Source organism: Alosa pseudoharengus, unplaced genomic scaffold (assembly GCF_046254945.1).
Source record: "Alosa pseudoharengus isolate Yale_2024_CS ecotype anadromous, Long Island Sound unplaced genomic scaffold, YU_APseudo_1.1 YU_APseudo_1.1_scf_11, whole genome shotgun sequence".
NCBI lineage: Eukaryota > Metazoa > Chordata > Actinopteri > Clupeiformes > Clupeidae > Alosa > Alosa pseudoharengus.
This window is the reverse complement of record NW_027468576.1, coordinates 20,623,099-20,649,988: the sequence shown is the minus strand read 5'-3', so window position 1 is coordinate 20,649,988 and position 26,890 is coordinate 20,623,099. Positions and strand designations below refer to the sequence as shown.

The following is a 26,890-nucleotide window of genomic DNA, read 5'->3' as shown; positions in this document are numbered from 1 at the left end:
ACTTTGTTACTTCCTACTTCGCCTAAACTTTACAAAATGACAATATGCAGCATCAACAATCAGAAAACAATGTGATCATACCTTGCTGTAAATACATTTCAGCATTTTCCCAACTGCATTCTTTGACGTTTGCAGATGTTGCTGCTTCTGTTTATCACAATAAGTTTAGGTTTGTCTTCCCCTCTCATCGCTGATTAGCCTGACATTTTTCTTGTCTATTCCAGACTAGATCTCCCTGAAAGAAGGTCTAGGTGGATGGGGCCAGGCCCTGAGGTCTTGGAAATGATTTTTAAGCCTACTAACTAGATTATCCTCAGACTGCAGTAGTGTCATCATAGGCCTATAAGCCTGAAATGCAATGGAATATTTGCATAATAAAAAGAAATAGCGACTCATAGCAACAAACAGGCATAAACATTTATTTGTCATAATTACAATAAAGTCTCAGGAATAAAAAAAACAAACAAACACAAAGTAGTTTCCACCCTTGAAATGAAATCCAAAATGTTCAATGTCCTATTATGATGATCCATTTCATTTTCAATACTGCTGTATGGCACTGACTTCATCGTCACATGTTGCTATCGTTGTCGTAGACATCTGAGAAATTAACAAAAAAAGAGAAATAGTCTAAAACCTTGTTGCAAGTTTTTTTTAGTAAAACAAATAGTCTCCGGTGTATAATTATTAATTAATATAAATGCAGGCGTGTGGAACTATTAGTAAACAACGTCTCACCTCCTGGGTGATCTATGTCATCATATATTTCCCCTTCTCTGAAAACAAAGAGATTAATAATATTAGTAACACAACATTAATGATAATGATAATAACAATAGTACATAACACGTGTACATTTATATCTATAGGTTTTTACACATTTAACAATAAAAAAATCCTTATCTCTCTTTGTAAAAACATACTCTGGCAGCAGGTAGGCCATGGGTACATATCCATCTATATGAGAAGGAGAACAAATTTCAGAAGTGATGCAGTGCTCCAGATTGCAATTGAACTACTGTAGGTGTTGTGTCTATGCAACAGAGGGCAGTGTTTACACTTACATTTTCCCTGTGCGTTTCGACACAGTGCTTTTTTATCACCAATAAACTGAATGACGTCCAGAAGATCTCCTCGAACCACGTTTAAGTCTTTTCCACCAGCTTTCTTGATGTTCGCATTGGGATCCACCCTCATGTACCTAAGTACTTGTATTGGCCCTTCAAACTGAGAAACAATTGTTGTTTCAGCCCTTGAGGCATGTGATCAATGAATTTATTTAAGGTTTATGTAAGACTGATGTTTAATCTATGCACATGCAAGGTCACAGCCTTAATTATTGAAATACCTTGAATTTTTTCCTGAATTCTTTCTCCTTACTTTCCATTTTCTTTAAAATTTTGGGATCTGGGCTAAAATAAATAAATAAATAAAAACACTTTTAACAACCCAACACACCTCTAACATGCAGTTTCTTTTTGCCCTCCAACTTCTACCTCCTCCTTTGTCTAACGTTACCAGTAATATTTATTGTTGTAGTAATTAATTGTCACCTAAGTTCTCTAAGGCCTGCGTGGCCTAAATGTAAATGTAAAATCAAATGTGTGGGAAAAAAAGACATTCCTTTCGTAAAACATTCCCTAAAGTACTTCTCACCCTTAAGTTATCCATTAAACAGCCCTAAAATCAGTCACACATTACCTAACATGCAAACTCTGCTTAAAATGAATAGCTCATTCAAAAGATATTTTGATTAAATGAAACCAATACAATTGTATCCCACTACATCAGCAGTAGGAACTGCAGTGTACTGATGCCTTTCCATATTACATTGGTCGAATGGTCGTTATACCTTATTTCTACAGGAGGCGGTGGGAAATCCTCACATCCTGAGAAGAGAGAGAGACAGAGAAAACACAATCAAAACACAAACAAAAACAGCTGTCATAATATGAAGATTTCTCATTATATCCTTTTTGTTAACATCTAACATGGGCTGCCCCATTTTGGTTTAATCCATACTCACCATAGCCTTCCATGCTGTTGACGAGAGAGAAAAAATAGAGAAAAAAGTAAACACAAAAACATTTATTGCTTCATTACTAATCGTACAGATATTTAACCGACTCTTTAATCATTTGAAGTATGCATAAACTAATGTTAAAATAATTTGAACACTATACATACATTAACACAAACTAAAATTAAATATTGATAAACCACTGTGATTACTTGACCTTTAACCAGTAACACTCTGTATACTATCATGCATCATCACTTGCACTAATGATTGAGGAGGTGATGGGGAAATCTTGCCTGTTCACGTCATCATAGACACCAGGATCAGGTCTGGGTCTAGCAAGGCTACCAAAGCGCCGTTTCACCTCCTCATAGTCCATATCCACACATTTGGTGCTAATGTAGCCATCTATCAGGTGACACAAAGGACGCTTCATTCATTTGTTCCAAGAACACAGTTGACTTAGCAGGCTAACTTCCAATCGCTCTACTTCTGAGTCTTAGTATTCACAGCAGTCCGAGTTACACACAGCAAAAAATATTACACCCAGACATAACTATCCATTCACACTTCATCACTATCCTCAAATAATTGCCAATAACATGTCTGTGTGCCTACACTGTACATTGTTTCAGCATGCTTTTTCATTAGTAGGCCTATCAACAGTGCCTCATCTGGGTGGGTTAAAATCATACTGCAAGATAAGCACACATCACCCAGTTTAACTTGATATACTCCCACTAGTACCCTCCTCAGTTTCAATTGGCATACTCCCACTAGTACCCTCCTCAGTTTCAATTGGCATACTCCCACTAGTACCCTCCTCAGTTTCAATTGGCATTCTCCCACTAGTACCCTCCTCAGTTTCATGCTGTGATAGCCGTCTTTTCAATTATTTTGTTGATGCCATTACTGCCACATGATTATACTCACATCTGCCATCAATGGTGCGGGCAAGCCATCTGCCCTCTGGGTTGTTCTCGGTGCGGATGATCTCCACACTTTCACCCTGCTGCACACTCAGATCATTCTTCCCCCCTTGCCAGTCTTCCCTGACGCGGGCTATATGCAGAGCCGTCTCATTTCCAGTCAGCTGTTGGGAGAGGGTGGTGATCATCCGTTATCATCACAAATATGATTAGGTCCTCCCATGACATAAAGCTGAAGTGATTAAAATAAACTACAGTATGCAACATCATAAAGATAAAATCAAGAGAGGAGACTAATAATAAGTGTTTCTTTGACTCAGCTATGGGTGTTGGTAAGAGTATAAAAACTGCACGGAAGAACAATGTTACCATTAAATCAGGGGTGGGCAACTAATTTCCCCAAGGGGCCACATGACAAACTGGGACTGTTGAGGAGGGCCGGACCCAAAATACCGAACTCAAGTCTGAACTCAATTCTGTTCAATTCTATTCTGTTCTTGTATAACATTAAGTAAATCATATGGTTTTGTTTACTAGTCGTAAGAACAGATGAAAATGTGAGGGAGACAAAGGAAAAACAGCAATATTTAATATATGTCCAGTATTTAATCCTCATTCTCGAAAATGATTTTTTGACCTTGACATTTTTTTTTCATTTTTCAAAGACTGATATAAAAAAGTACTGTGAAGAAGTCAGTACAACCGATAGGCCTGTGCCACCATTTCATCAACACTCAGCAATATTTCATCATTAAATCATTACCATCATTAAATTAACTCTATGCAGAATTAGACTACGAAAATAGTAGGCTGTCATTAGTTAATCAACATGCACAAAGAAAACTATTTTAAAAATGTAGGCTATGTTCATGCTTTAACTTTATGCACATAACTGTGATTGGTCAACTCGCTCTGTGTGTTGAGCCGGCTGCTTCAAGCAACCTGTGGGTAGTAGCATCATACTAGTTCGCTAACATAAGCTTTGCAAATAAACTCAGACATATTTTGGTTACAATTACGGGGTTATCCGATTGTAAAGTGTCTAGCCTATCTGCCAGTAACGTTTTGAAATGAACACTTCGTATCGCCAACGAGCAGCAGTAGGAGTTCGTTCTAACAATCTTTGCGGTGGTGAGCGACATAAGAGACACAAAACTTTGAAAGGTTTACGCCGACGTAAAGGCAACTGCATTGTGTCGACGCAGAAGCATAAATTCTATTCACCAGCACATCAGTGAGGGTGTTTACGTCGTAGGCTATGCATCCACGCACAAATGTATGGGCGTACAAATAGCAGTCGCTTTCAAAATAAAAACAACGATATTGATTTGCATGCATTATCTCTATGCTAGGCTCTTGACTGTTGTTCTTTCACGGACCTTACGCGGGCCGGTCAGGGAAAGCCCACGGGCCGGATGTGGCCCGCGGGCCGTATGTTGCCCATGTATGCATTAAATACACAGGATTTTCATAACAGCAGCAGCAGCACTTTTCCGGCCACTAACCTCAGTGCATGTGCTTATCTGAAGCATAAAACTTCACAATACATTTGCTTGCATTTTCAATGTTGCAATGATGATTTTCAGTGGTCTTTTTTGTTCATACTGTATGCTCTATGACTGGATAAATGTGTTTTGTAACTATGGTTCTTAGTTTAAAGGTGAAAATGAGGTTATTATCACCACTAATATATATATTTTTATTCCAACCACTATGTTGACACAGGAACCCATAAAGTGACATATGTGACCATCTAAATGCAGGTTTGAGTTCACTTTAAGGGGTTATTTTCAGTCTGTTCACAGCAGAGCTTTCAAAAGAAAACTTTTGAAAACCAGGCCTTGTTCAAATAGAGTTATGGGGTCTTGTTAACATCAGTTCAAGGTAAATATATGAGACAGCATCAGGAATGTATGGAATCCTTACCTTAAATTTCTTTCTGTATGCGATCTCTTTCTTCTCTCTCTCCCTCTGCTCTTTCTTCTCCTGTTCTTTTTGTCGTTTCATGTCTTTCTTTGAATGCTTGCCTGTGTCAGTTGGCAACGGGATGCTGTCCTGGCTGCTGCATTGAACACAAAAGTCTCATGGGTCATTACAGATTCAACAATCCAGAAAACACTATTTATTACAGTACTGATTGGTGAGGCTGATTAAAAAAAAGCATTGACAGTACTCAACTGTAATGTCCTGAAGTCCTTAAATGTTAATTCGCAAACTAAACTACCTTCTTAACAATAATGTCATTACAAGGCTTAACAATAATGTAATTATAGTGGTATAAGATCAATGGCCATAAAGTATAAGGCTACCAAAGAATTGATGAAAATAACATAAGCTTACTCGACTTCTTCATAGATTTCACTTTCATCGCTGTCATCCCACTACAGGAAATAAGACCAAAGAGATACAATGGAAAGATTCATTTCTAATTTGCAGTAAATGACACTCCAATTCAGTAGCCTATAATTAATAAAATATTTGCAACAGTCAAGATGCTCATTATAGGAGTGAATTAAAAAAAACCTCTCACCTCCTCTGCTTTACTTGAATGCTGATCATTCCAGGAGTCTGAGAGTGAAATGAAAAAACTCATTCAGCTTAGCAGAAATACAAAAAGTCATGCTTTGAGCCTTTAAAGGGCAAAGCCGGTTTTGCTCTTTAATGAAATTAAGCTATACACACTAGTATTACAAGTTGCTGTGAAACAGCACTGCCCAAAGATTTCAGAGCATATGTTTCAAAATCAGCAGCATGAGTCTATGTAATGTAATTCTTCAAACACAGACATTAAACTACTCTCAACTGTTGCAAAGGTTCTTGTTATAATTGTCCCAAATTAGTCCAAATTAGTCCCAATTAAGGATAGTGACAATCAATGGCTGATTATTGCCTATTATGTGTAACATATAGATCATCTTTGATAGTGGCTGGATGATGTTGTTTTGAGCTAGTAAATGTTGCCCTTTTTCAGAGAGAATACAGTGATGGCAGCCTGTTATAGAATCACATGATTATAGGAAACAATTTTTTACTAATCACATCGTCTCAGTGTCTTAGCTTTCCTCACATGACAGGTGATTCCCAGAGCTGTCTATTTCTACGCCTCTATTTCACTTTGACATTTGTCACAGACATTAAACCATAAGAATAATACAGAGACTAATCCATTGAATTTCCTTGTAAATGGACCATAAGAAAGTATATAAGTAATGAATTGCCCCCGACCTTGACTCGTAGGTGGAGGGGGCGGAGGGGGAGGAAGTGCCTCAATGTCATCATATGTGTCCTGGTCATCATCCAGGTCTCTGGGGATATGGGAGAGAGACAGTCAGTACTCCCATCAGGTAATATAATTTACACTATTAATGAGTGATCTAGCTATACGTTTCTGTATTGAAGCAATCTAGAGCCGTGCAAATCTTTCACATGAAAATGGCCATTACAACTTTAATTCAGAGCCAAATAAACTGATATGAAAAACACAAATCATAACTTACTGGACTGACAAGGAGTTTGTCATGCTGCTTGGCTTACTAGGCATGAAGGGGGGGCTGCTTATACCAGCTGTTCTAGATGAAGAAGGACTGAAGCCCTCTAGAAAAGAGAGAACAAAGTTTTGTTCACTACTCCTAACACTACTCCTTTCAAGGGGATTTACATGATCTTTAAAGTCTCAATACACTTAAAAGAAGAGTAATCTAGTGACCAAACTTTGTGGCACATACATGACCAGTAGTGAACAACAACACCAAAACAATAACTCTTACAATGCATGCTAATAAGAAAACTAAATGCAGTCATTTTTAATCAATCATTTGCATTGACTGATCTTGTAACAGATGCAAGCAAGGAATATACTATACTCTTCAATACATTTACTACTACAGAATAGCAGTATGACTGAAACATTACAGAACACCTATAAAAGAGTCTGTATGTTTGAATCAAACATTGAATACCTCCAGTACTTTTTAGTGGCTTTTGTTACATGCAGAACACAGTCAACATAGATTACTAACAATAGTGAAATTGGCTAGCCAGGCAATTATTGTTAAACTAGGCTTGTATTTGAGAACCACACTGATTTAATTCAATACAACACAATACTAACTATTAGTGACTGCTTATAGTTTTACGATAAACAAATCCAACGACATTATTATGACACCAATAAATTATTACATGCAAAACGTAATAATGTGCCACACCTTCGGTCTGTGTTGATGGAGGTGGTGGAGGGGGAGGAAGGGCTTCAATATCATCATATGTGTCTTGGTCATCATCCATGTCTCTGGGGATATGGGAGAGAGACAGTCAGTACTCCCATCAGGTTATATGACTTACATGATTAATGACTGATCTAGCTATACGTTTCTGTATTGAAACAATCTAGAGGCGTGCAAATCTTTCACAGGAAAATAGCCATTACAACTTTAATTCAGAGCCAATGAAATTATTGATAGTTGTTGAGTACTGACTGTTGTAAAGTTCTTTAAAATGGCATCTCTGGAAAAATTTTCGGCTCTGATCAAACACCAATTTAAGGAAATGACATTGTGTCACTTATTGTAAATGTTTCTGGCAATACTCAGAAACCACCCACGCAAACTCTGAGGAACAAAAAGTCACAGCTGCCTGCAAGCATGCTGCTTTTATATTACTGCAGTATTTTCTCAACTTCCCATGAACATGTCTTCTTCGCCCTCTGTTAAAAGATAACTCTTCTAAACGTTATATAGACAATGTTATGGTTTGGTTACGGTTACTTAGCAGACACTTTTGTCCAAAGCGACTTACAGAATATGAACAATCCAATAGTTGAAAAATTATTAAAAAAGTACAATGTAAATGTGAGCAAATGTGTGTTATTAAAATTTTTGATGTGAATTATAGTGTATGATTGGATTTTTTGGTTGTCCCATTTTTCCACCATGATTACAGTTATAGTTGTATTTACTTACTGCTTTGGAACAGGCACTGTCATATTTTTAGGCCTATTTGGGAGTAGTGGAGGCATTTTAACACCAGCTGCTCCAGATGTTGTCGGACTGTTGCTATCTGAGGATAAAAAATTATAATGTTGTTCCCAGGAATGTATTTCAAGATGAGTGTTTGTAGGCCTGTGACAGCCTGACTTGTTTATCAATTATGAATTACATACATTAACAAATATGACCTTTTCCATTATCATTACAGAGAAATGCAATAAAGCAGCCTTCATTTTTAAAGAGTAAACTTTGTATAGATTTTGAGCATGTGATAGAGAATATATCAGTGGACTAGTACTGTATGGGTCAGCTCCACAGTCTTAGTCACTTTAAATACAGAATTTGATTGTCTTTAAGAGACTCTTTTGCTATAAAGAATACAAATGAAAAGGAAGAATAGCAAAAGCTGAAAGAGGCAACCAACCTTGAGGTGACCTCAGCATTTTCCAGATTTGTGAAAAAAGGAAGCTAATTTTCACATCAAAGCTTTATCATACAGTAATTTCCTGTGTATTAGTCGCATTGTGTAAGCAGGACAGTGTTTTATGCAAGTTCAAAGAAACAAAGCCATATTAATACCATATTAACTGCCCCCGTGTATTAACCTCATAGCTGAATAAATTTTGCAAAATTAATGTATAAGCCACGGCTTATAGTTGGGAAATTATGGTAACAAAAAAACATGGACTTAATCTCGATAGTGCATTTAAAGAATTATAATAATTATAACATATTATGAATAAATTGAACAAACACATTAACACATTAAACAAAAACAATAAGACTGCACTAAGGATGCATGAAAGCCACTAAGCTCCGTATCACTTACCCCCTAATGTTCTCCCAGACAGCCGGGCAGTGGGCTTAGGTGTGCCAGAATTCCTTCGGAATTGTTCCAAGTTCACAAAGGGGGGACGCTTGGGCTTTTTAGGTCTGGACCCCACAGTAGGTAGTGGCCGTAAGAGGGGTGGCACCTCGGTCGACATACTCCTCTGTGAGAGCAGGGGCGGCGTGTGGATGGTCTGGGGACCTCTGCCGCCTGGGGAACCGTGTGGTTTTGGCATTGGTCTTACCAGCTTCTCCGTGGAGTTTCTGAAGGATCCTGGTTTGTCTGCCTCCGCAATGGGGGGTCTGACGGGCTCCTGGTGGTTGGGACGATAGCTAGGCGGGGGCCTGGGGAACACGCCACGCGGCGCCTGGCCAAACCTTGGCCCGTTTGAGGGAGAAATAGGTCCTGGGTTTGGTTTGTTCAGGGGAACAGAGAACCTGGGTCTGACACTTCCATTAGCCCCAGGGTCCACCGGTGAATGGACACCTCTCTCGAGGATGGGAGGTGGGAGTCTTGGGGAACCACCTCCTCCTCCTGTTGCTATCATCCCTGTTTGGCGGAACCTGGCCATCAGGGCCTTCACGTCAACATTCTCCTCCTATTAACAGACCAAGGTGGAGTTATACGATAACTGAGGAGGACTGTGAGTAGCAGGTTACGCATATGTGCTTCAGAATACATTGACTGAAGCGAGAGAACTATTTTTGACAGTGATACTTTTTAAAGCCCCAGCAAAGAAAGAAAACGAACCACACTGATAGAGAGCTAAAGTGCAGGCTTTGACTCGAAGTACACCTGCCTGAAATACATCATGTAAGAAACTGGATGTAAAAACAGGCACGAGGAATCAATTAATCACATCTTTACAACTTTATCTATTAAAAATGTGTTCCAAATAAAATACATACTCACACAAACCAAAACTAAGAAAACATTCAAATATTAAACACAGGGCTTCATGGTCTGTGTTGTTGGAAGAGTTGCTGTAAATAATGAACTGAGGGACACGTTATTGTATATGTGTCGTGCTCTCTAATCCCTGGCCCCAGGAAATATTTTTATTGGCACCGCAGGTTCCCACTTCACCAACCACCTCATGAGTTGCAAAAACGGCATGTATGTGTATTTCCTTAATAAAATAGGTCACCATTCTCGCTGTACTGATATTTTGACATCGATAGAGTCATTTAGAAAGGGTGAAAGGTAGAAATTATTTCTTGTTATTATATGATATTGCAAGAGGCCCATGGGATCATTCTTGTAGGATTTCTGAATTAATTCTAGTGCCATACAGAGCTACAAGCTTTCAACAAGCTTTCAAGGAGTCAGACACTTTCTTATACATTTCAATGAGTCTGTATTGTGAGAAATGAAACAGCAAACAGGGAAGTCTTTACCAAACCCAAAGATAGGTGACATCTATACCAAGCGGTGTAAGGACAAGACCACCAAAATACTTAAAGACCCCAGCCAGACTATGGTATGTTCTCTCTGCTTCACTCAGGAAGCAGATACTGTACACTGGCTGCAAGGACTGAGAGACTCAGGAAGAGTTTCTTCCCCCAAGCCATCTGGTACCTAAATGGCACTGTTTAAGCACTTTTTATTATAAGTATAAGAGTATACCACTGTTTTCCTGTAGAGCATACCACTTCTTCCCTATCTGCAATAACCCCCTGACATCTTGAATGTATTGTTTCTTGTCTGTTACTGTTTTTCATATGTTATTCTGTGGCAGTTTGTGTTTTTGCTTGGCATGGAGCCGACTGTAAGATTTCACTGCATTGTATGTATGTGACAAATAAAATCTGAATCTGAATCTGAATCTGAAAATATACGGGAAATCTTGTTATTTCATAATCAGGCCTACTGAAAAAATAAATTTAAATGCCAAATATAAATGTCATCTCTTTTTTCCTCTTCCATATCAACACAAAAATAAACATATCAGAAACTCCAGAGCTCTATAAGTGGAAACATCTTACTCAATCAGTTGTTAAGATGTTAGAAGCTTGAAACACAGGTCATAATCACACCAAGTAACAGAGTGAACTGTGTGAAACAAGGCAATAAACTATATTGACTGACAGGTCCTAGTGGTTTGTGTTTTTAAACCAACGCTGTGTAATATGTAGCTAATGACAAGTCCCATCTGAAACATGAAAGGCTATATTGGAAACAATGAAGAGCAGACAGAACAATATAACTCATGGAGACACAAACCAAGACACAAAGGAAATGATTACAACCACACATCTATCTGCACAAAAGGTTGCTACAGAGAAATGAACCACATGGCAGCCAATCAGAGGCATGCGTTGCTCTGTAGAGTGACAAAAGGAAACAGGTTGCTTCCAATGCTCCCCGAATACAAAGAAATGTCTGTGAAGAATTAGCCTGGAGATCAATGCACTGCACTGCAGACTGCACTGAAAGCAGGCTTGTTGCAAGTTCTAGGGACATACCAGCATCAGACCATTTTAATTCATGCCAGTCAATTAAACGACAAACAAAACAATGTATATTCCATTATTTGTTTCCTATTTAAGTGAAAGTAGTCTATGAACTTTTTGGCCAACAGTTTATACACAATTTGTCAACCAAGAAATTATGAGCATTATAAGGATCCAGATTTATTTGTGAAATATAGTTGGTTGGAGAGAGTAGCCTAGTTTGCCACTCACTTTTATAGCCTAATTAAACGACATAATTATGCTCGATCTGATGCAGAATAAAAAAGAATATGAGGGCTGTTCTGCTGAAAACCGTCTGGTACCTTTTAGTCCGAGAGTCGTCTGTTTTATTGCACATAGGCCTAGCCTAAATGTCTGGGCCTGCAGAGAAAATTGTTTATTTTAAAACATCGGTCAGCGAGCCTATCGGTCACATGGTCTAAATAACCTACCGAGCGGTAGCGGTAAGTTCAGAAAATAGAAGTAGGCTACCTTTAAAGAGAAGCTCATAAGATAAATGGACACGCTCGATTCCCCCCCACAAATTGGTCCCCATGTGGGTAGACAATATGAAGTTAATTAATACATGAACACATGATGGTATAAAAAATATTTTGTCTTACCATTTTAAACTTCAACAACTTCAGATTTCCATATTGTCGGATATGGAAGCCTGCTCCACGGTGTTCTGAACGTCAACTGTCTTCTCACACCCTCAGCTTCCTGATGTAGCTTACGGTGTAGACCTTGGTAAGTTGGGGAGTTAATGGTATACTAGCAAATATCAGCTGCAGGAAGTGCACTTCATAGGCAATGTGGTTTGAAAAACTTCCCAGGTTTTCTTGTTAAAAGGCTGTTGTGTTTTCTCTTTGACAGGCAGCAGGTGTAGGTATGTAGCTTACGACATGCTCCTATATCCGTGATGTTGGCAGCAGAGGTGCACTGTCGGACCTCCAGCTGCTACCAAAATGGCACAGTGATAGCCTACGCAAAACAAATAGGCTATAACTTCTGGGGGGGCACCACCCCGCCCACTCTGTAAGTTAGCGGTGTGTAGCACCTTCAGCCAACCAGTAAGCCTATTTTAACAGGGTATTTTATCGTTATGGTAGTTTCGGGGATGGTAATCATGTAAACAAAGAAATCTCAGTTAGGCTACTGACCTGATTTTAACAAATCAATTTAAAAATATAGGTTTTATCTGACACACAATGCATGGTGTAGGCCTAGGCTACTGCCACATTTAAAAAAAAAAAGATTGAGATAGATTGGTTCTCCAGGCCACTCAGTCAAATTAGCTGACTATAATGATAAGCCTGCATCTAGTCAACCTGTGAGGGTGTCAAGGGAAACAGGGGAATATGAATTTCTAATATATTGGCCATTAATATATTCTTTTTATGGGTCATATCATATATTGGGACATATATTATTCATTTTTATCTGAGAGTTATGGAAAATATTTGTAGGCTATATTTTCCATATTTATATTCACTTCACTGACGAAATAGGCTATAAAAAAGTATAGTATCTCCTATAGCTGACTGACACCATATCTGAACAAAAGCCTACATGAATCTTTCATAAGGATATCTATGAATGATATGGAATAGTTTACATTGGCTATATACTGGACATGGATTATATTTAATGTTGCAAATATGTAGAATAGTATAAAGGCTGTAAAGCAAATGGAGATCTACATATTTCCATGTGTAAATAGTCTTCTGTTTAGTGTATCAGTTTTTCCAGTGTAGCAGCAGGGATGGAGAATATCTTCAGCTACGACAGTATGATGCACACCAAAACATGGGCAAAGTTGGACAAATGATGAGATATAACATGGGCACCCTGCACTTAATTGTGGAAGCAGTTCCAGTTTTTTTTTTACCAGCAGGAGGCTAACTTTCTTAAACTTCAATCACTCCCACACACAGGCATACACAGGGAAAATGCCTGTGCACGCAATTCGATAGACCTAAATAACAAGAGAAACGAAATATGTTAATCCTGTAGGGAGGACAGCCAAAAACATCCTTTTTTAGTTGGTTGGTTGTCATCAGGGTGCAGAGCTTGAGTTCAGTAGGGTGACAGCCGCAGGGAAGAACCTTCTTCTGAACTCGGCGGCCATATTGTAATGCTTTTTGGGCACTTATCAGGCATCTATTTCGGCAGAAATGTGCGTGCGCAAGGCTTCACGACAGCAGCCTTGTTCCAGCGGTGAGATCACAACACATGATTGGCACAATGTATTCACAACACACCACATGATTGGCACAATGTATTCACATGTTGACTTTTTTGCCACGGAAGGGGTGGGATATGTGTAGACAACTGCCATATTGGCGTTACAAACTAACCCCATGCATTTCTATAAAGGATTTTTTGAGTGCTGTCTCCTCATTAGAAAGTCTCTGTGAACAGCACATGTACCACATTTACTGGTTTGTTCTCTTTTTTTGGATGATTGTCCTGGAAAATTAACAATCTTTTCTAGGACACAAATAGTGAACTTGAAATCCTGGTCGGTTAGCCAAACCTGACCATTAGTTTTTATACAAGGAAGCATCAAATGTGTTTCAAATGTGACTCTGTAGGAAAGAGTTGTACACACAGCAAAGATTTGTAACTGCTGAATAGATTTGTAAGTGAAGGACATAGGCCTATACTGTTGAAAATCGTTTCAGTAAATTGTAGATTGTATAATTTGTAGAGCTGTAGAATACAGCACATGTACCACATTTACTGGTTTGTTCTTTTTTTTTGGATGATTGTCCTGGAAAATTAACAATCTTTCCTAGGACACAAATAGTGAACTTGAATTTCCCCTTGGGGATCAATAAAGTATCTATCTATCTATCTATCTATCTATCTATCTATCTATCTATCTAATAGCCTTAGCCTAATGGTAAAATATTTGTAACTTTAGGATGACCTGTAGCTGTAAACAGATCCTTGCCAGAACAGGTCTGTAAGTGTAGTGCATATAGTTGTGCCCATACGTTTACACACCCATGCTAAAGTTGACTAAAAGGAATTTTAAAAAAATCTTTTAGAAATGGATCTTGTCTTAATTAAAATAAAGAGGAAAAATCCAACCTTTAATTAAGGACACCAATTTTCTTTGTGAATGAATAATGTATCATAAATAAATGTTCTTCCCGAAAATACAGGGGGCATAAGTACCCTTAAATTCCCATAGAGGCAGGCAGATTTTTTTTTTTAAAGGCCAGTTATATCATGGATCCAGGATACTATGCATCCTGATAAAGTTCCCTTGGCCTTTGGAATTAAAATATCATCACATACCTTCACCATACCTAGAGATTGGCATGATTTTATTTCAGTTAGCCTAATAGCTGGTTTGATTTGCATTGCGATATGATCTTATAGAAAGTACCCAAGTAGCCTTCCATACTTGCAAGTTACCTCAGTCAGTCTCAACTGATCTGGCACTTGTTGCTGCTCTGTCGTGTCACTTGGTAGCCTAACAAAGACCTGTTATCTCTCATGCACCTTGCAACATATGTAGTCATGTTATGCCAGGTGCCACTGTTTTGTATGTGTGATATTCAGTTTACTCACTGAAAATGCTGAACCGGTCATTCCTGTGTGAGTCCATATCCTACATTGTAATAAACAAATAACAGCATAACGTTACTTTCCTGAGAAAACCGTGAGGATTACTAGCCCCGATCCTTTCACCAGCAACCAATCACTTAAGCAGATTTTATAAAATAGTAAAGTTAAAGGTTGTATCAGCGATGGCGGGGCAACGTCATTTCTGTTGACATTCAAACAAAGAGAGAGAGAGCTCGCTACTCCCTCCCTCTACCTCCCGTGCAATTGAAACTCTCCTGAACGAGCATCTCTTCGGTTATTGGTTGGAACACTTTATTTTGCCTTTGAGTGGTTGGCAACACTTGTTGTTAGTAATTGTTTTTGTGTGCAGATCTCAGAGCCTAGGCTGCCTACAGAGATGCTTTTTTTTTATGGCCTGCTTATAGGGCGGGCAGCTAGCGGATTGTTAGGAAAGATTAGATGAATGTGATAATTTATGTTTGGGCCTTTTTTGGGCCTGCAATCGCTAATAACTCCTTCATATTTATGGGAAAAAAAGTCAAGGCAACTTCTTAATTTCCTCTTAATTTCTCAGTTTAAACGCCGTGATAACTCCTCTTTCTTGCTCTGTGTCACTGCCGCTGTGTCGCTGTCGCCCATGGCAACCGATAGCATGGGAACCCAAAATGGTGGGCGGGCTCTGACGCCTCCCAAATCGTCACGTGGCAGCAAGCTACCATGATGTATCTCCTCATTCTCAATAGGCTTGTTTGACTTCGGCTGAGTCTGACTTGGTCTGGCTTACTACGTAAACGTGATCTTCAGAGCCTAGCTACAACAGAGGGCAGCTCATCCCGGACAGAAAGGCTACAGTCTGCCTGACGTGACTCGCGGGAGACATCGCGGGAGATATCGCAGAATGTTGTTTGCAATAAACACAGCAGAACTTTCATTCTTACTCATTAAAATGAGCATGATGACTGACGAAATAAATTCTTATGATGTAGTTTAAATAAACCACTGTTGTCATACAGTTAACAGGCCTGCATTGTAGCACATAAATTCAATATCAAGTGTTTCCCCTATATGTGTGTATCTATTTAGCCAACAGCAGAAAATAACAGAATATCCAAACGTTTTCAGTAGGCTAGCCTACCATTGTTGCAGAAATCACGTATAAGAAGGTATCCCTTCGAATTCTGTTTATTTTCGCATATTCCAACATAAGGAAGCAGCATGAGCCTCTAGTCATAATCGTCATGAGGACATTCCTCCCAAATGGCCCTATCACGTCTTTGAACTGACGTCATGAGGGCGTGTTTCAGCTCGTGGAAGGCAACTGCAAGATCTGTCTGCAGGCTAAGACTCCCGCGATATTTTAAGGCCATGTGACATGGTGTCACGGTGGTAAGTCCCTCCCCGGCTGACAGAAGTCGGACAGAATTTCTAACCAGTATGCATTGCGTCCATCCCAGTATGCATTGTGTTCAACCCAGCATGCATCACATCAAGTCAGATCTGCACAGATCTGCCGCAAGTCGAACTCCCCTAAAGCCCACCACTTATGGGCGGGATGAAAACATGCGTAGTGATGTACGCATGTTGTAGTGATGTAGTTTCCAGCCTCTGGCCCAGACAAAAAAATACAGATATATCTCATCTCAGGGGGACATGAGGGAGGGAAGCACGGTCATTCAAAAATACTACCGGGTTTCTACTGTTACAACGCTTAATGGTAATCTGTGAAGTGTCCCTTTATAACGTTTCCAAAATCATTTTGATGGCACATAACCTCATAACATGACAAACGGCACTTCTGCCATTGTCTGAGCGGCCCTCTGTTGGTGCTTTAGCTACAGACTGCCGTCAGTGCATTCCCTATATATTATATCAGCGTTATGTTCATAGGCTACTTTGTTGCAAAAGACGCATATTTAGTTTGCTTATGATTTTGTGTTTCTTAATCTTGTTAAGGGTGCCTTTAAGGACTGATCACACCAAGAATGATAACGGCAAAAAATATTGTTCTAGCTAATATGAATGACGACGTCCACACATAAACTTAAACTATAACAACATGCAACAAGCCAATCAGAATCCATCAAATTTTAGCCATCACATTCATAAGCACAAAGAGAGACTTTCCTTATTGTTGGTCAGTGTGGACGATTTTATTGTTATAGTTATAATTATCATTCCTGGTGTGAACGGCCCTTTCCTCTTATAACTTGTTGCCAGTCTCTTTCTCTCTTTCTCTCTCTCTGCCTTAATTTAGATGACAGGGAAAGTGCATGTTGAGCACAAATTAGGTTGCAGTGGCTGACATTATATCAGTCACTCACGTACACACCAGCCTCTCACCTCTCTCTCCCACACACATACAGTATGCACACACACACGTAGTCATTCACACACAAGTTTCGCTCTCTCATGAATAGTCTCTTTTACATCTCACTCTCACTAGCTCATTCACTCACTGTGTTGTCACACTCACTGTTGTTAGGTTATGTTTGATACAGTTGTTTGACACTGCAGAATAACTGTACAATGCAGGTAACTGCAGCTGGCAGTAGTTTAACCCATTTAACAGGGACATATATTTTACAGTGTGGGTATGGTGTGTGTGTTTGGGGGGTATGGTGTGTGAGTGTGTGTGTGTGTGTGTGGGGGGGGTGGGGGGTGTAATGGTGTGTGTATGTGTGAGGGGGAGTTACGATGTAATGGTGTGTGTGATTGAGGGGGGTGTACCTGTATGTGGGGGGCAAGTGGCAAGAGACATAGAGAGAGGAAAAAATATAAATATAAATTAATAAATGTAAAAAAAACAGGAGGTGTGAGGTTGATTAGGTATGAGGCAGAGAATGACAGTTCAGCATCCTGGTGGCTTGATAGAAACCTCTCTATCTATCTGCTGGTATAGGTACGCATGTTCTTGTACCTTCTACCAGATGGTAGGAGGGTGAAGAGACTGTGGCTGGGATGACTGGAGTCGGCGAGGATCCGCTTTGTCTTTCTCCTGCAGCGCTGGCTGTAAAGGTCCTGAATAGTTGGTAACTAAGTCCTTGTAATGCGCTGCGCTGACCTAACCTGACCACCCTTTGCAGAGCTTTGCGGTCATGGGCGGTGCTGTTACCATACCATGCTGTGATGTTGCCAGTCAGGATACTCTCAATGGTAGAAGTTGGTCAGTATTTCACCGTCCATACCAAACTTCACCGCAGCCGCCAAAGAAAGAAGAGCTGTCTTGTTGTCTTTATGACCATAGCTATATAGTGTAACCAGCTCAGATCCTCGCTGGTGTTAATTCTAAGGAATTTGAAGCAGCTGACTTTCTCCACTGCTGTGCCCCCAATGTAGATGGGTGTGTGCTCTTCTCCCTGCAGTCTCATGTAGTCCACTATAAGCTTTTTGATTTTGCTGACGTTGAGCAGCAAGTTGTTGTCCTGGCACCATGTCAGGGTGACCACCTCTGCTCTGTAAGTTGACTCATCATCACCTGGGATACATCATAATGAACTAGAAATGGAATTCCAAGGAATTACCAGTGAAAATGCAAAATATATAATGTAAAATATCATACAGAGTAAAAACAGATAATGCAGAGATAGCTACAATGGTGCAGCTAGGGTACATACGATGGTTGCTATATGCCAAATAAAGCGGGTGGTATGTTGTTGCTTGGGTATAAATGGTGGCTACTATCAGAAATAAAGGAGTTACCATAGTGGTTTGCTAGTATAATCATGTTGGTTGCTATGGAAACTGACATAGATGCTTTATTTCAATGGTTGCTATGTTGGTTGCTAGGTAAGTGGTGGTTTAAAGGTGCGATTTGTAGGATTGTTACAGAACGTTCTGTAGGCCAAAATCAAAACACTGGTGAACATTCTCAAGACTACCAGACGCGAGCCTCTTTTCTGGGTTGCCAGATGTAATGAAGACTTAGCTAACGTTAGTTGACCTGCAGCTGCTTTAACGTTTCTCCAACCATGACCCAGCTACACATTACGGAAACAGTGGAAACAAAAAATACCTCTCTAACCAACGTAACATATTTAGCTGAAGTTAGCGATGCAGATGAAGTTTAGCATAGACTACCTGTTGTGGAGAAATATGGCCAGCTCTGCGTCAGACTTGATATTTTTCGTTTCACGAAGACGTCACCATCTCAGGAAGCTCCTCCGATGTCCACTTAATTTGTTTCTTGTTTTAATTTTGGAAATTTGCCTGCCTCTCGTAGGCGTTCATGACTACAACTGACAGCTGTTGACAGTTGGCCTTTGCTAATTTGGCAACCCAAAAAGGAGGAAGCGCTAGCCCATTATTAATACGCTATGCTAGAATGAATTGTTCAAAACATAAACGAAAATTCCAAGAGATTCCGCCCCGTAACTCGTAATTTTTTTTCATTGGTTTTACGGGGTTTTACAGGTTAGAGTAATGTTGTCAAATAAGCCATTACTTCAATTCATCGTGTTTCCTTACTCTCTGACAACATATGGGGATCATTTTTGGAATGGTTACAGTTTATTTTCCATTATTTCCTACATACTGGTCCTTTAATATAGTTGGCTGGAGGCATAGTTGATGATAACTGACAGCTGGAATAGTTGAGTAGTGTAAATGGTTAAATTATTTAATAGTGAATTTTTACTTTAAAACAGTTGTGGGCAGAGGAAACATTTGGTGGGAGTCGTAGTTAATGACAACTGACAGTTGGAATGGCTGAACAGTTAAATAGTTGGATAGTTTAAATAGTTCAATTATTTAATAGTGAATTATTGTAGTGAGGACTTTTATTTTGAAACAGTTGTAGGCAGAGGAACAGGATCTGTAGTCATAAGAAAGCCAGATTCTGAGACAGTGACTTGCTATCGTGGCCTGAACACCTGGCACTAATTGCTTAATTGCCATATTGTGATGTCATAATGGCCAATATTAAGTCTATGGGGAAATGTTTAAGTAAGGGATAACGGCCGCCGAGGTGTCCTGTTATACGGAATTAATGGACGAGGGCGAGGGGCAAAAACTCCCCGACGCGCAGCGGAGTTGCCTCCGCCCAAGTCCATTAATTCCGTATAACTGGACACACCTCGAAGGCCGTTATCCCGCTTATCACCCGGTTGCCACTGTAAACACGCGGTTCTGTTTAAAAAGAAGCTCACTAGTTCAGCTTGTTGTACAACTTTAGCATGGACAGTTAGCTTGTTTACAGTTGATTCCATTGTTGGGAAGCCTGCAACCAAAAGATTCTAGAGCGCTGCAACCGTCGTCCTACTATGGTTGTTATAGTTACCATTCATAAGCATTGATATGGAACGGTGTCCTGTTATTCAGAATTAAAGGCCACCCGCCAGCCAATCAGAAAAGAGTATTTCTTCTCTCCGGGTGATAATAGTTTTTAATTAATAGTTTAAAAAGTATACCATGTCCTTTAGAAAACCTACGTTACAAAGTTTAACGGTTCAAGCTAAATAGCGGGCAGAAAAAGTGATCAGCGGAATAATAATAGATAAGAGAGGAAGAACAGTAGGATGCATTTTTATGCACTGTAACAATAAGAAAGCCTAGGAAGAACAGTTGTATGTCGCTTTGGATAAAAGCATCTGCCAAATCCAATAACCATATTTCATAACCATGATTCATTGAAAGCTCTGTCAGTCGCAAATCGTCAGCTAGACAGAATGTAACTAATTCTGATCGCACTACACAAACTTGCATGGTAGCCTTGGGCTACTATTTTGTATCACAGGGGCCAAATAATAGGCTACATTTAACACTTTTTAAATGTTCATTGTCACTTCACAAAACCCATAGCCTATCTGTCAGCCCATGGCCCTCAGGGGCCAAATCCGAGGCACCTATGGCAATGATTTTAAATATGACCAGTCCCCTTTTGTGTGCTTTCCTACCAAGTTTGCTGCTATCAAACATTGATATTTATTTTGAGTTTAACTGCCCCAATAACTGTGAAAGATAATAACTAGGCCACAATTTCAAAAATAAATGAAACATAGCCCATTCACACAGATTTCATCAGGCAGATAATTATTCCAAAAGAACGCAAAATTGGCCTTCTCATCTGCTCGTAGGCATACGGGAACAACAGAGCACACCACTGTTTAGGCTACGTTAAATCAAACACTTCGCAACGTGTTGAGATTGAACTCATCCCGGATAAACTTTGCAGTGGCTACGTGCTCAGTGTCCGAGTGGTTTTGTCTTCTGGAATAAAAAGAAAATAAGATTTTTGGCTTTTGCCACGTGTGTATTGTATTGCCACCTCTTGTATGAGTGTGTGGCGTAACATTGTTTAAAATGTCAACAGAGAGCGGAGCGCTCTAGAATCTTTGGTAACGAGTTTGTTGATGTAGGACTATCATCAACGTTAGCCTAGCATGCTAGGCTTGGCTTTATGGCGTAACGAAACGCACCAGCTAAGATAGCTTGAAAGCTAACAAAGTTTGACTTCGCCTAACAGGTTGTGTATGTCGGGTGTCATAGAGATGTCTTTGTTCTGCAGACAATGCAATCATCTGACTGGGAAACGTACATAAGATGAGAACAGAAAGCAGGAAAAATGAATGGTAGTGACGTGAGCAGGCACGTATATATAGCAATGGTGCGACGCCATGGAATCAGCTGGTTCTATGGTGTAATGGTTAGCACTCTGGACTTTGAATCCAGCGATCCGAGTTCAAATCTCGGTAGAACCTTCATTTTGTCACATTAACAAAAGCATTTAGTGGCCATGGGTAGCCTACAAGAAGCTTCGGCAAAGTGCATAGCTGATCCAAATCACATATTTAATCCAACCTGTGGTGGAAGCTGGTCATCCAAATTATTTATGTCTGTTGTGAGGACAACCCTCTTAACCCAACCCTTCCAGAAGCCCATGCCACTGTTTAGTAATTGAGTAGCCTATGCCATTGCAACATTATCTTAAAGGTGCATATGTAGTTTCAATTTGACATTGATCTGTGATCATGGTAATGAAGTATTGCAGCACATGGGGTCTGTGAGTGCATTTTATAGACTGTTCATTCAGTTTTTCTTGCCATAAATATACATTTGTTAAATAAGTCAACGAAACCCTTGCTACACACATTATAATAAACATGATTTATTAGAATGCAATATGCCAACACAAGATCAGGCAATTCATTTTAATACAATTATATACAACTGCAACACTTTTACATGCACTATGACAAAGTGTGCATAGTTCACGTGAGTTAGTGCACTGTCAGGAGATCCTAACTTATATGTCATTCATTCTCATGCAAGGTGCATGGGTGGTGATAATCTACTCAAACACATGCATGGTACAGACAAAGGCACAACAATCCTTTTGAAGTTATACTATTGTTTCCGTTTCATGTTTTCATGTCAAGCAAGCCCATTTTTAATTTTGATAGGAAATGAGGAGTCTGTAATGTATGTCATTCCTATGTTTCTCCACAAGGAGTCAGTATTCTCCATATAATGTGGTATGATTTTATTAAAAAGGAGTTCAATAGGAACACGTCTGTGCGCCTGCATAAGAATATTCAAATAGGCTACTTATTATTTTTTATATGGGGTCTCACTGATGTGAGTCAAGGTTCACCAGTTTTTTGCATAACATGCATAAATTATGAATGTGTGTACACTGCCCCGGATGGGTAAAATGCAGAGAACAAATTTCCAGTAGGAATTTCCTACAGGACTATACAGTATAACTTAACTTAACTTAACTTAACTTAACTTAACTTAACTTAAATTATTGATGTCCAAAACAGTGTTATTGCAGTCATGCCTCCACACATGAATTCCACACCGTTGAAATAAAATCTTGGGAAAATCCACTTTATAAATGCTTTAACCAAAAGTCAAAATAAATATCATTGCATATGAGATATGAGGTATTACACATTGATTGCTGGGCCCTATGCCGGTCCTGTGCCTCGTCAACCACACAAGAATCCTTTATTTCATGCTTTAACATAGTTCGTCTAATCAGCATAGGCTATTTCTGTCGGAATGATAGTTAGCATTAGCCAAATTAAGCACAACGACTGTGAACCAAGACGATTCCGCAATTACATGTTGCATGTTTATTGCATTTTTATTCAAAGAATTTCAGATCTATTGTCTCATTTTCAGTGGTCATTTTAGGATTTATTTAGGGGTGCACAATCATATTATTTCAGCACCCCTGAAAAATAAAGTTAAACATAGGTACCCATGACTAAAAACAAGGCAGCAAAAGAGAAAACATACAGTAAATTAAACAATTAAAATGACATACAAGAAAATAAAGAGATAGATGGAATCAGTCAGCTATTAAGAAAGGCAATTTTATGAAAATGATATATGAAAAAGATGCCACTGATGGAGCAGATTTAATGTTGTAAGACTGTACCAGAGTGCAGCAAACGATCAGTCATCCCAAGTCGATAGACACATTGTGGCAAAGCTAAAGGGCCCAAGTTGGAGGATCTGAGGGGCCTGGCAGGACAATAGGGGGTTAAGAAATCATTTATTTAATCAGGTACCAGTCCATATAAAGCCTTGCAGGTTATTACGTGGATTTGAAAGTCTGTAAAACCAATGTAGATTGGTTGCTATTGGTACAACTCACTAGCCTTGTAGTAGACTCACTACTTCGTTTCACCTTGTGAAGAAAGTCTGGCTGCTCATGATTGGGAAACGTTTTCAACTCGAGAATCGTAGCGTAGAGTTTGTTTTATCTTTGAAATCATTTGTCCTGCCTAACCAATCACATTGATCATGGATTCCTTATGTTACTTCCCACTTCGCCTATCCTTTACAAACTGATAATAAGCTGCATCGGCAGTCAGGAAACAATGTATGTAGGCCTAAGGTCTATATAATAATACACATTGTTCTGACTGCAATTTTTGATGTTCGCAAGGCTTGCTACTACCTTTAACCACTGCCACTTTCTATTTCAAAACTATAGCGTCATCCCATCTTGTCACTGATTGGCTTGTGACTCTTTGTGCCTGAGGGAAATGTTAGTGTATTGTCGTGTGCCAGACTACTATCCCTGAAAGGAGATTCTAGGTTGCCATGCCCAGGGGTGATGGGGTGATGTGTTCTTTATGTTTAGTCTTTGTCAAGAGCCTGACTGCTGAGTTCTGAACAGTCTGTAAACAGGTGATAGATGCACAATTTAGACAGGTGAATAAGGTATTGCAATGATCAAGTTTAACAAAAGGAAACAAAGGCATGGATGATAACAGACCTAATTTTAGGAATGTTCTAAAGTTGATAATCAGGAAGGGGGCAAACACTTCAACTAGATCAACTAGATCAATTCTGAATACAATTTCCCAAAACAGTTAGTGGCATTTTAGTTGTCCTTGTGAATAATAACTCCCATAGATGTGGATTAAAGCTGCAGTTGGCAAGTCTAACAGATTGAGGGGATTTAGCCAAAATGTTTAATGTTTACAACTCTCATGCCCCTCCCCCACTACCACCGAGCACCCTCTCATCGAGTTTGTGCTTGTCAGTGCGCACCAGACTGTGACAGTCAGACATTGACAGTCAGATCTCACACAGCTCTGCTCTGATTGGACCAGAAGAACCGGGAGCTGTGGATTTTTGCAAAACAAATAGTAGGCTGGAGATAGAAGTGCGGGTTTTTTTCTAAAACCGGCTGATTTATGTTGTTCTGTCGAACCATAGTGTCGGTTTCAGTAAATATGATCAAAAAAATCTTGCCAACTGCAGCTTTAAGATAATAAACAATAAGCATCTTTGTTGACTGAACATTAAATTGCTGTAAGAGTTAAGTAAGATACATAGGAGAGCAGGCATGCCTAAATAACCTTATTCAGTATATACATCCTTGAAGTACCATAACCATGACCAGTTATGGGCAGGACATCACACTCACCATCCAGTCTCAACATGAGAAATATGAGCTCTAATCAAGACCTGTCATCACTGCATTTGCTAGGCTGATTAAGGACAATATAGCACTCTGTCAAACTCTGTTTGATCTCGGTAAACATTTAATATCTTATTATTATTATTCTAAATGTTCACTCCTCTTTCATTTATTTGTGGAGTACCCTGTTTTCCTCTACCTCTGATTACTCGGAGCGGGAGAAGCTGGCTGCCTCTTTCCTCTGTCCTGCCATCACACTCACATTTTCCTCTTTTCCCTTCCCCCCCCCCCCCCCCCTGTTCCAGTCAGGCCTCTGGCAGCCGAAGAAAACCTGTATTTTCCAGGAGAGCGCAGCTGGCTGCCGGCTGTCCGCGGCCTTGCTCCCGGTTCCCCCCTGTGGCCCCTCATGCCAACGCAAGGGCCTGGAACGAGAGAGGAGACACCCTCTCATGTCATCATCACAAACCCCTGAGACTGCTGCAGACACAGGGACGTTTCAGCCCCACTTGGCTTTAGCCACACGCCCACAATCAACAGACAATCCATGGACACCTACTCCTGGGCTGTTTCAATTAGGCTGAATTAGTTCCCAATGTATTTTTAGGGTGTTGCCGATTAAAAGGTGATTTTTTTTCTCCCCACTTTGAACTTGAAATGGTAATACTATACCTCGTCACCATAGCATACTCCCAAAGGTACATCTGTGTAATAGTGTGTGTGTGTGTGTGTGTGTGTGTGTACCCATGTGTGAAAAGCAAAATGGAGGTATGGAGAGAACACTTTGCTTTATTTGTAACTTAAAGAATAAAACAGACAGAACTTACTGGACCTAAGGACTGACCTTGTATCATACTTTATGCAGGTATTTATTATACATACTACTTGCTAAGTATACATATGGCTAATGTCAGCAAATATGCACATAGCACCTCGTTCACTTCGTTTCTGTCTGCAACCTGAGTGACTCATCATTCGCAAGGTCTGCATCGCTGGAGAGGAGTCTTTTAAAATCTGGCATCTTCATAAGCTATTGAGCCAGTAGATCCATAGCAGCTCAGGGTAAAAATATATTTATAAACATATAAAGGCTAGAGCAACAGACATATGTATAAATATATAAATGCATGAATCCGTCAGCAAGGCTGGTGGTGGGGATGGCAGGGTGCCACTGCTGAGCTGGAAGAAGTGCAGCGTTGTCTCGCGCTGGCCTCAGAGCAGGGCCTGTCCTGAGGGAACAGGACTACAGCCCCCCCCTTTAAGAGCAGCTGTAATGGCTCCTTATGCACACATGCACACACACACACACACACACACACACACACACACACTCATACACAGAGTTGCAGTCACACTCACACACACGTACAGTATATACACATGCACACGCACATACACACACTAGTGTGCATGCACACTGCAACACACTGCAACACACACACACACACACACACACACACACACACACACACACACACACACACACACACACACACATATGCACAGGCACACACATGCACCTACACACGCGCCTCTATGACAGGTTTATACATACTCCTTTTCCTCAGCAGTGACGAGAGGTTCCCACTGTGTATTTTTGGTAAACTGCTGACATGTGAAATACACAGTGTTTGTTGATGAGATTCAGTGTAACTCCAGCAAAGCTCCCTATTTTGCATCTTGATGGAACATTGAAATCAACCAATTATTTCTGCATAGTTGTGAACAAAGACATCAGGGAAAATAATTTATATTCAGAACTTCAGAAATCTTCAGTAAAATAGTTAAAAGTTATTCAAAATGATTATCTAAATGAAACTGAGTGTAGGTAGAAAGATAATGATAAAGATGGTTCTACATGACAGCAAGTATTACGTTTTGGAGTTAAATATAGCAAATGGTGAGAAAGCGACCAGTATGTAATAGAAAGTCAAAAACAACAGCAAGAGAGGCCATGACCACTCATCTTGTGGTGACGTTTTAATTGCACAATGAAGAAGAAAGCTAAAAAAAGCTCTCACTCTTCTCCAAAATGAGATAGGCTAGGAGAAAAATTGAACAGATGCCATGAGCCAAAGACGTCATTCTGGTCTGTCTTTTCTTAAATTAATGGAAGCACATCAAATAGATGCCTTCAGGGCTGTGTGACTTAAAACTGTCATTCACATCTGCAGCACACAATCTTTTAGAAATATATGTTATGTTGAAACAA

The 26,890-nt window shown here is 39.7% G+C and overlaps 1 protein-coding gene and 1 non-coding gene across 3 annotated transcripts; one reads left to right on the top strand and one right to left on the bottom strand.

The window, feature by feature from the left end:
- Window positions 1–399: 399 nt before the first annotated feature.
- LOC143116956 (uncharacterized) lies at window positions 400–12,182 on the bottom strand. 2 transcript variants are annotated; one of them, XM_076278364.1, is made up of 18 exons: window positions 11,843–12,182; window positions 8,767–9,364; window positions 7,911–8,007; window positions 7,158–7,240; window positions 6,447–6,543; window positions 6,175–6,254; window positions 5,480–5,517; window positions 5,290–5,330; window positions 4,876–5,011; window positions 2,954–3,113; window positions 2,317–2,428; window positions 2,027–2,040; window positions 1,853–1,889; window positions 1,349–1,412; window positions 1,065–1,227; window positions 924–957; window positions 739–776; window positions 400–600 (listed from the first exon to the last, which is right to left on the bottom strand). In XM_076278364.1, the coding sequence occupies exons 1-18, from the start codon at window positions 11,843–11,845 to the stop codon at window positions 572–574; spliced, it is 1,824 nt and encodes a 607-aa protein (XP_076134479.1). In that variant the 5' UTR covers window positions 11,846–12,182; the 3' UTR covers window positions 400–571. The 2 variants fall into 2 exon arrangements, with proteins under 2 accessions (XP_076134479.1, XP_076134480.1); XM_076278365.1 differs by having other exon boundaries at window positions 4,876–5,008.
- A 9,242-nt stretch (window positions 12,183–21,424) lies between these two features.
- On the top strand, window positions 21,425–21,496 carry trnaq-uug (transfer RNA glutamine (anticodon UUG)). Its single transcript has one exon. It is a non-coding gene; the product is annotated as a tRNA-Gln (tRNA).
- Window positions 21,497–26,890: the final 5,394 nt, after the last annotated feature.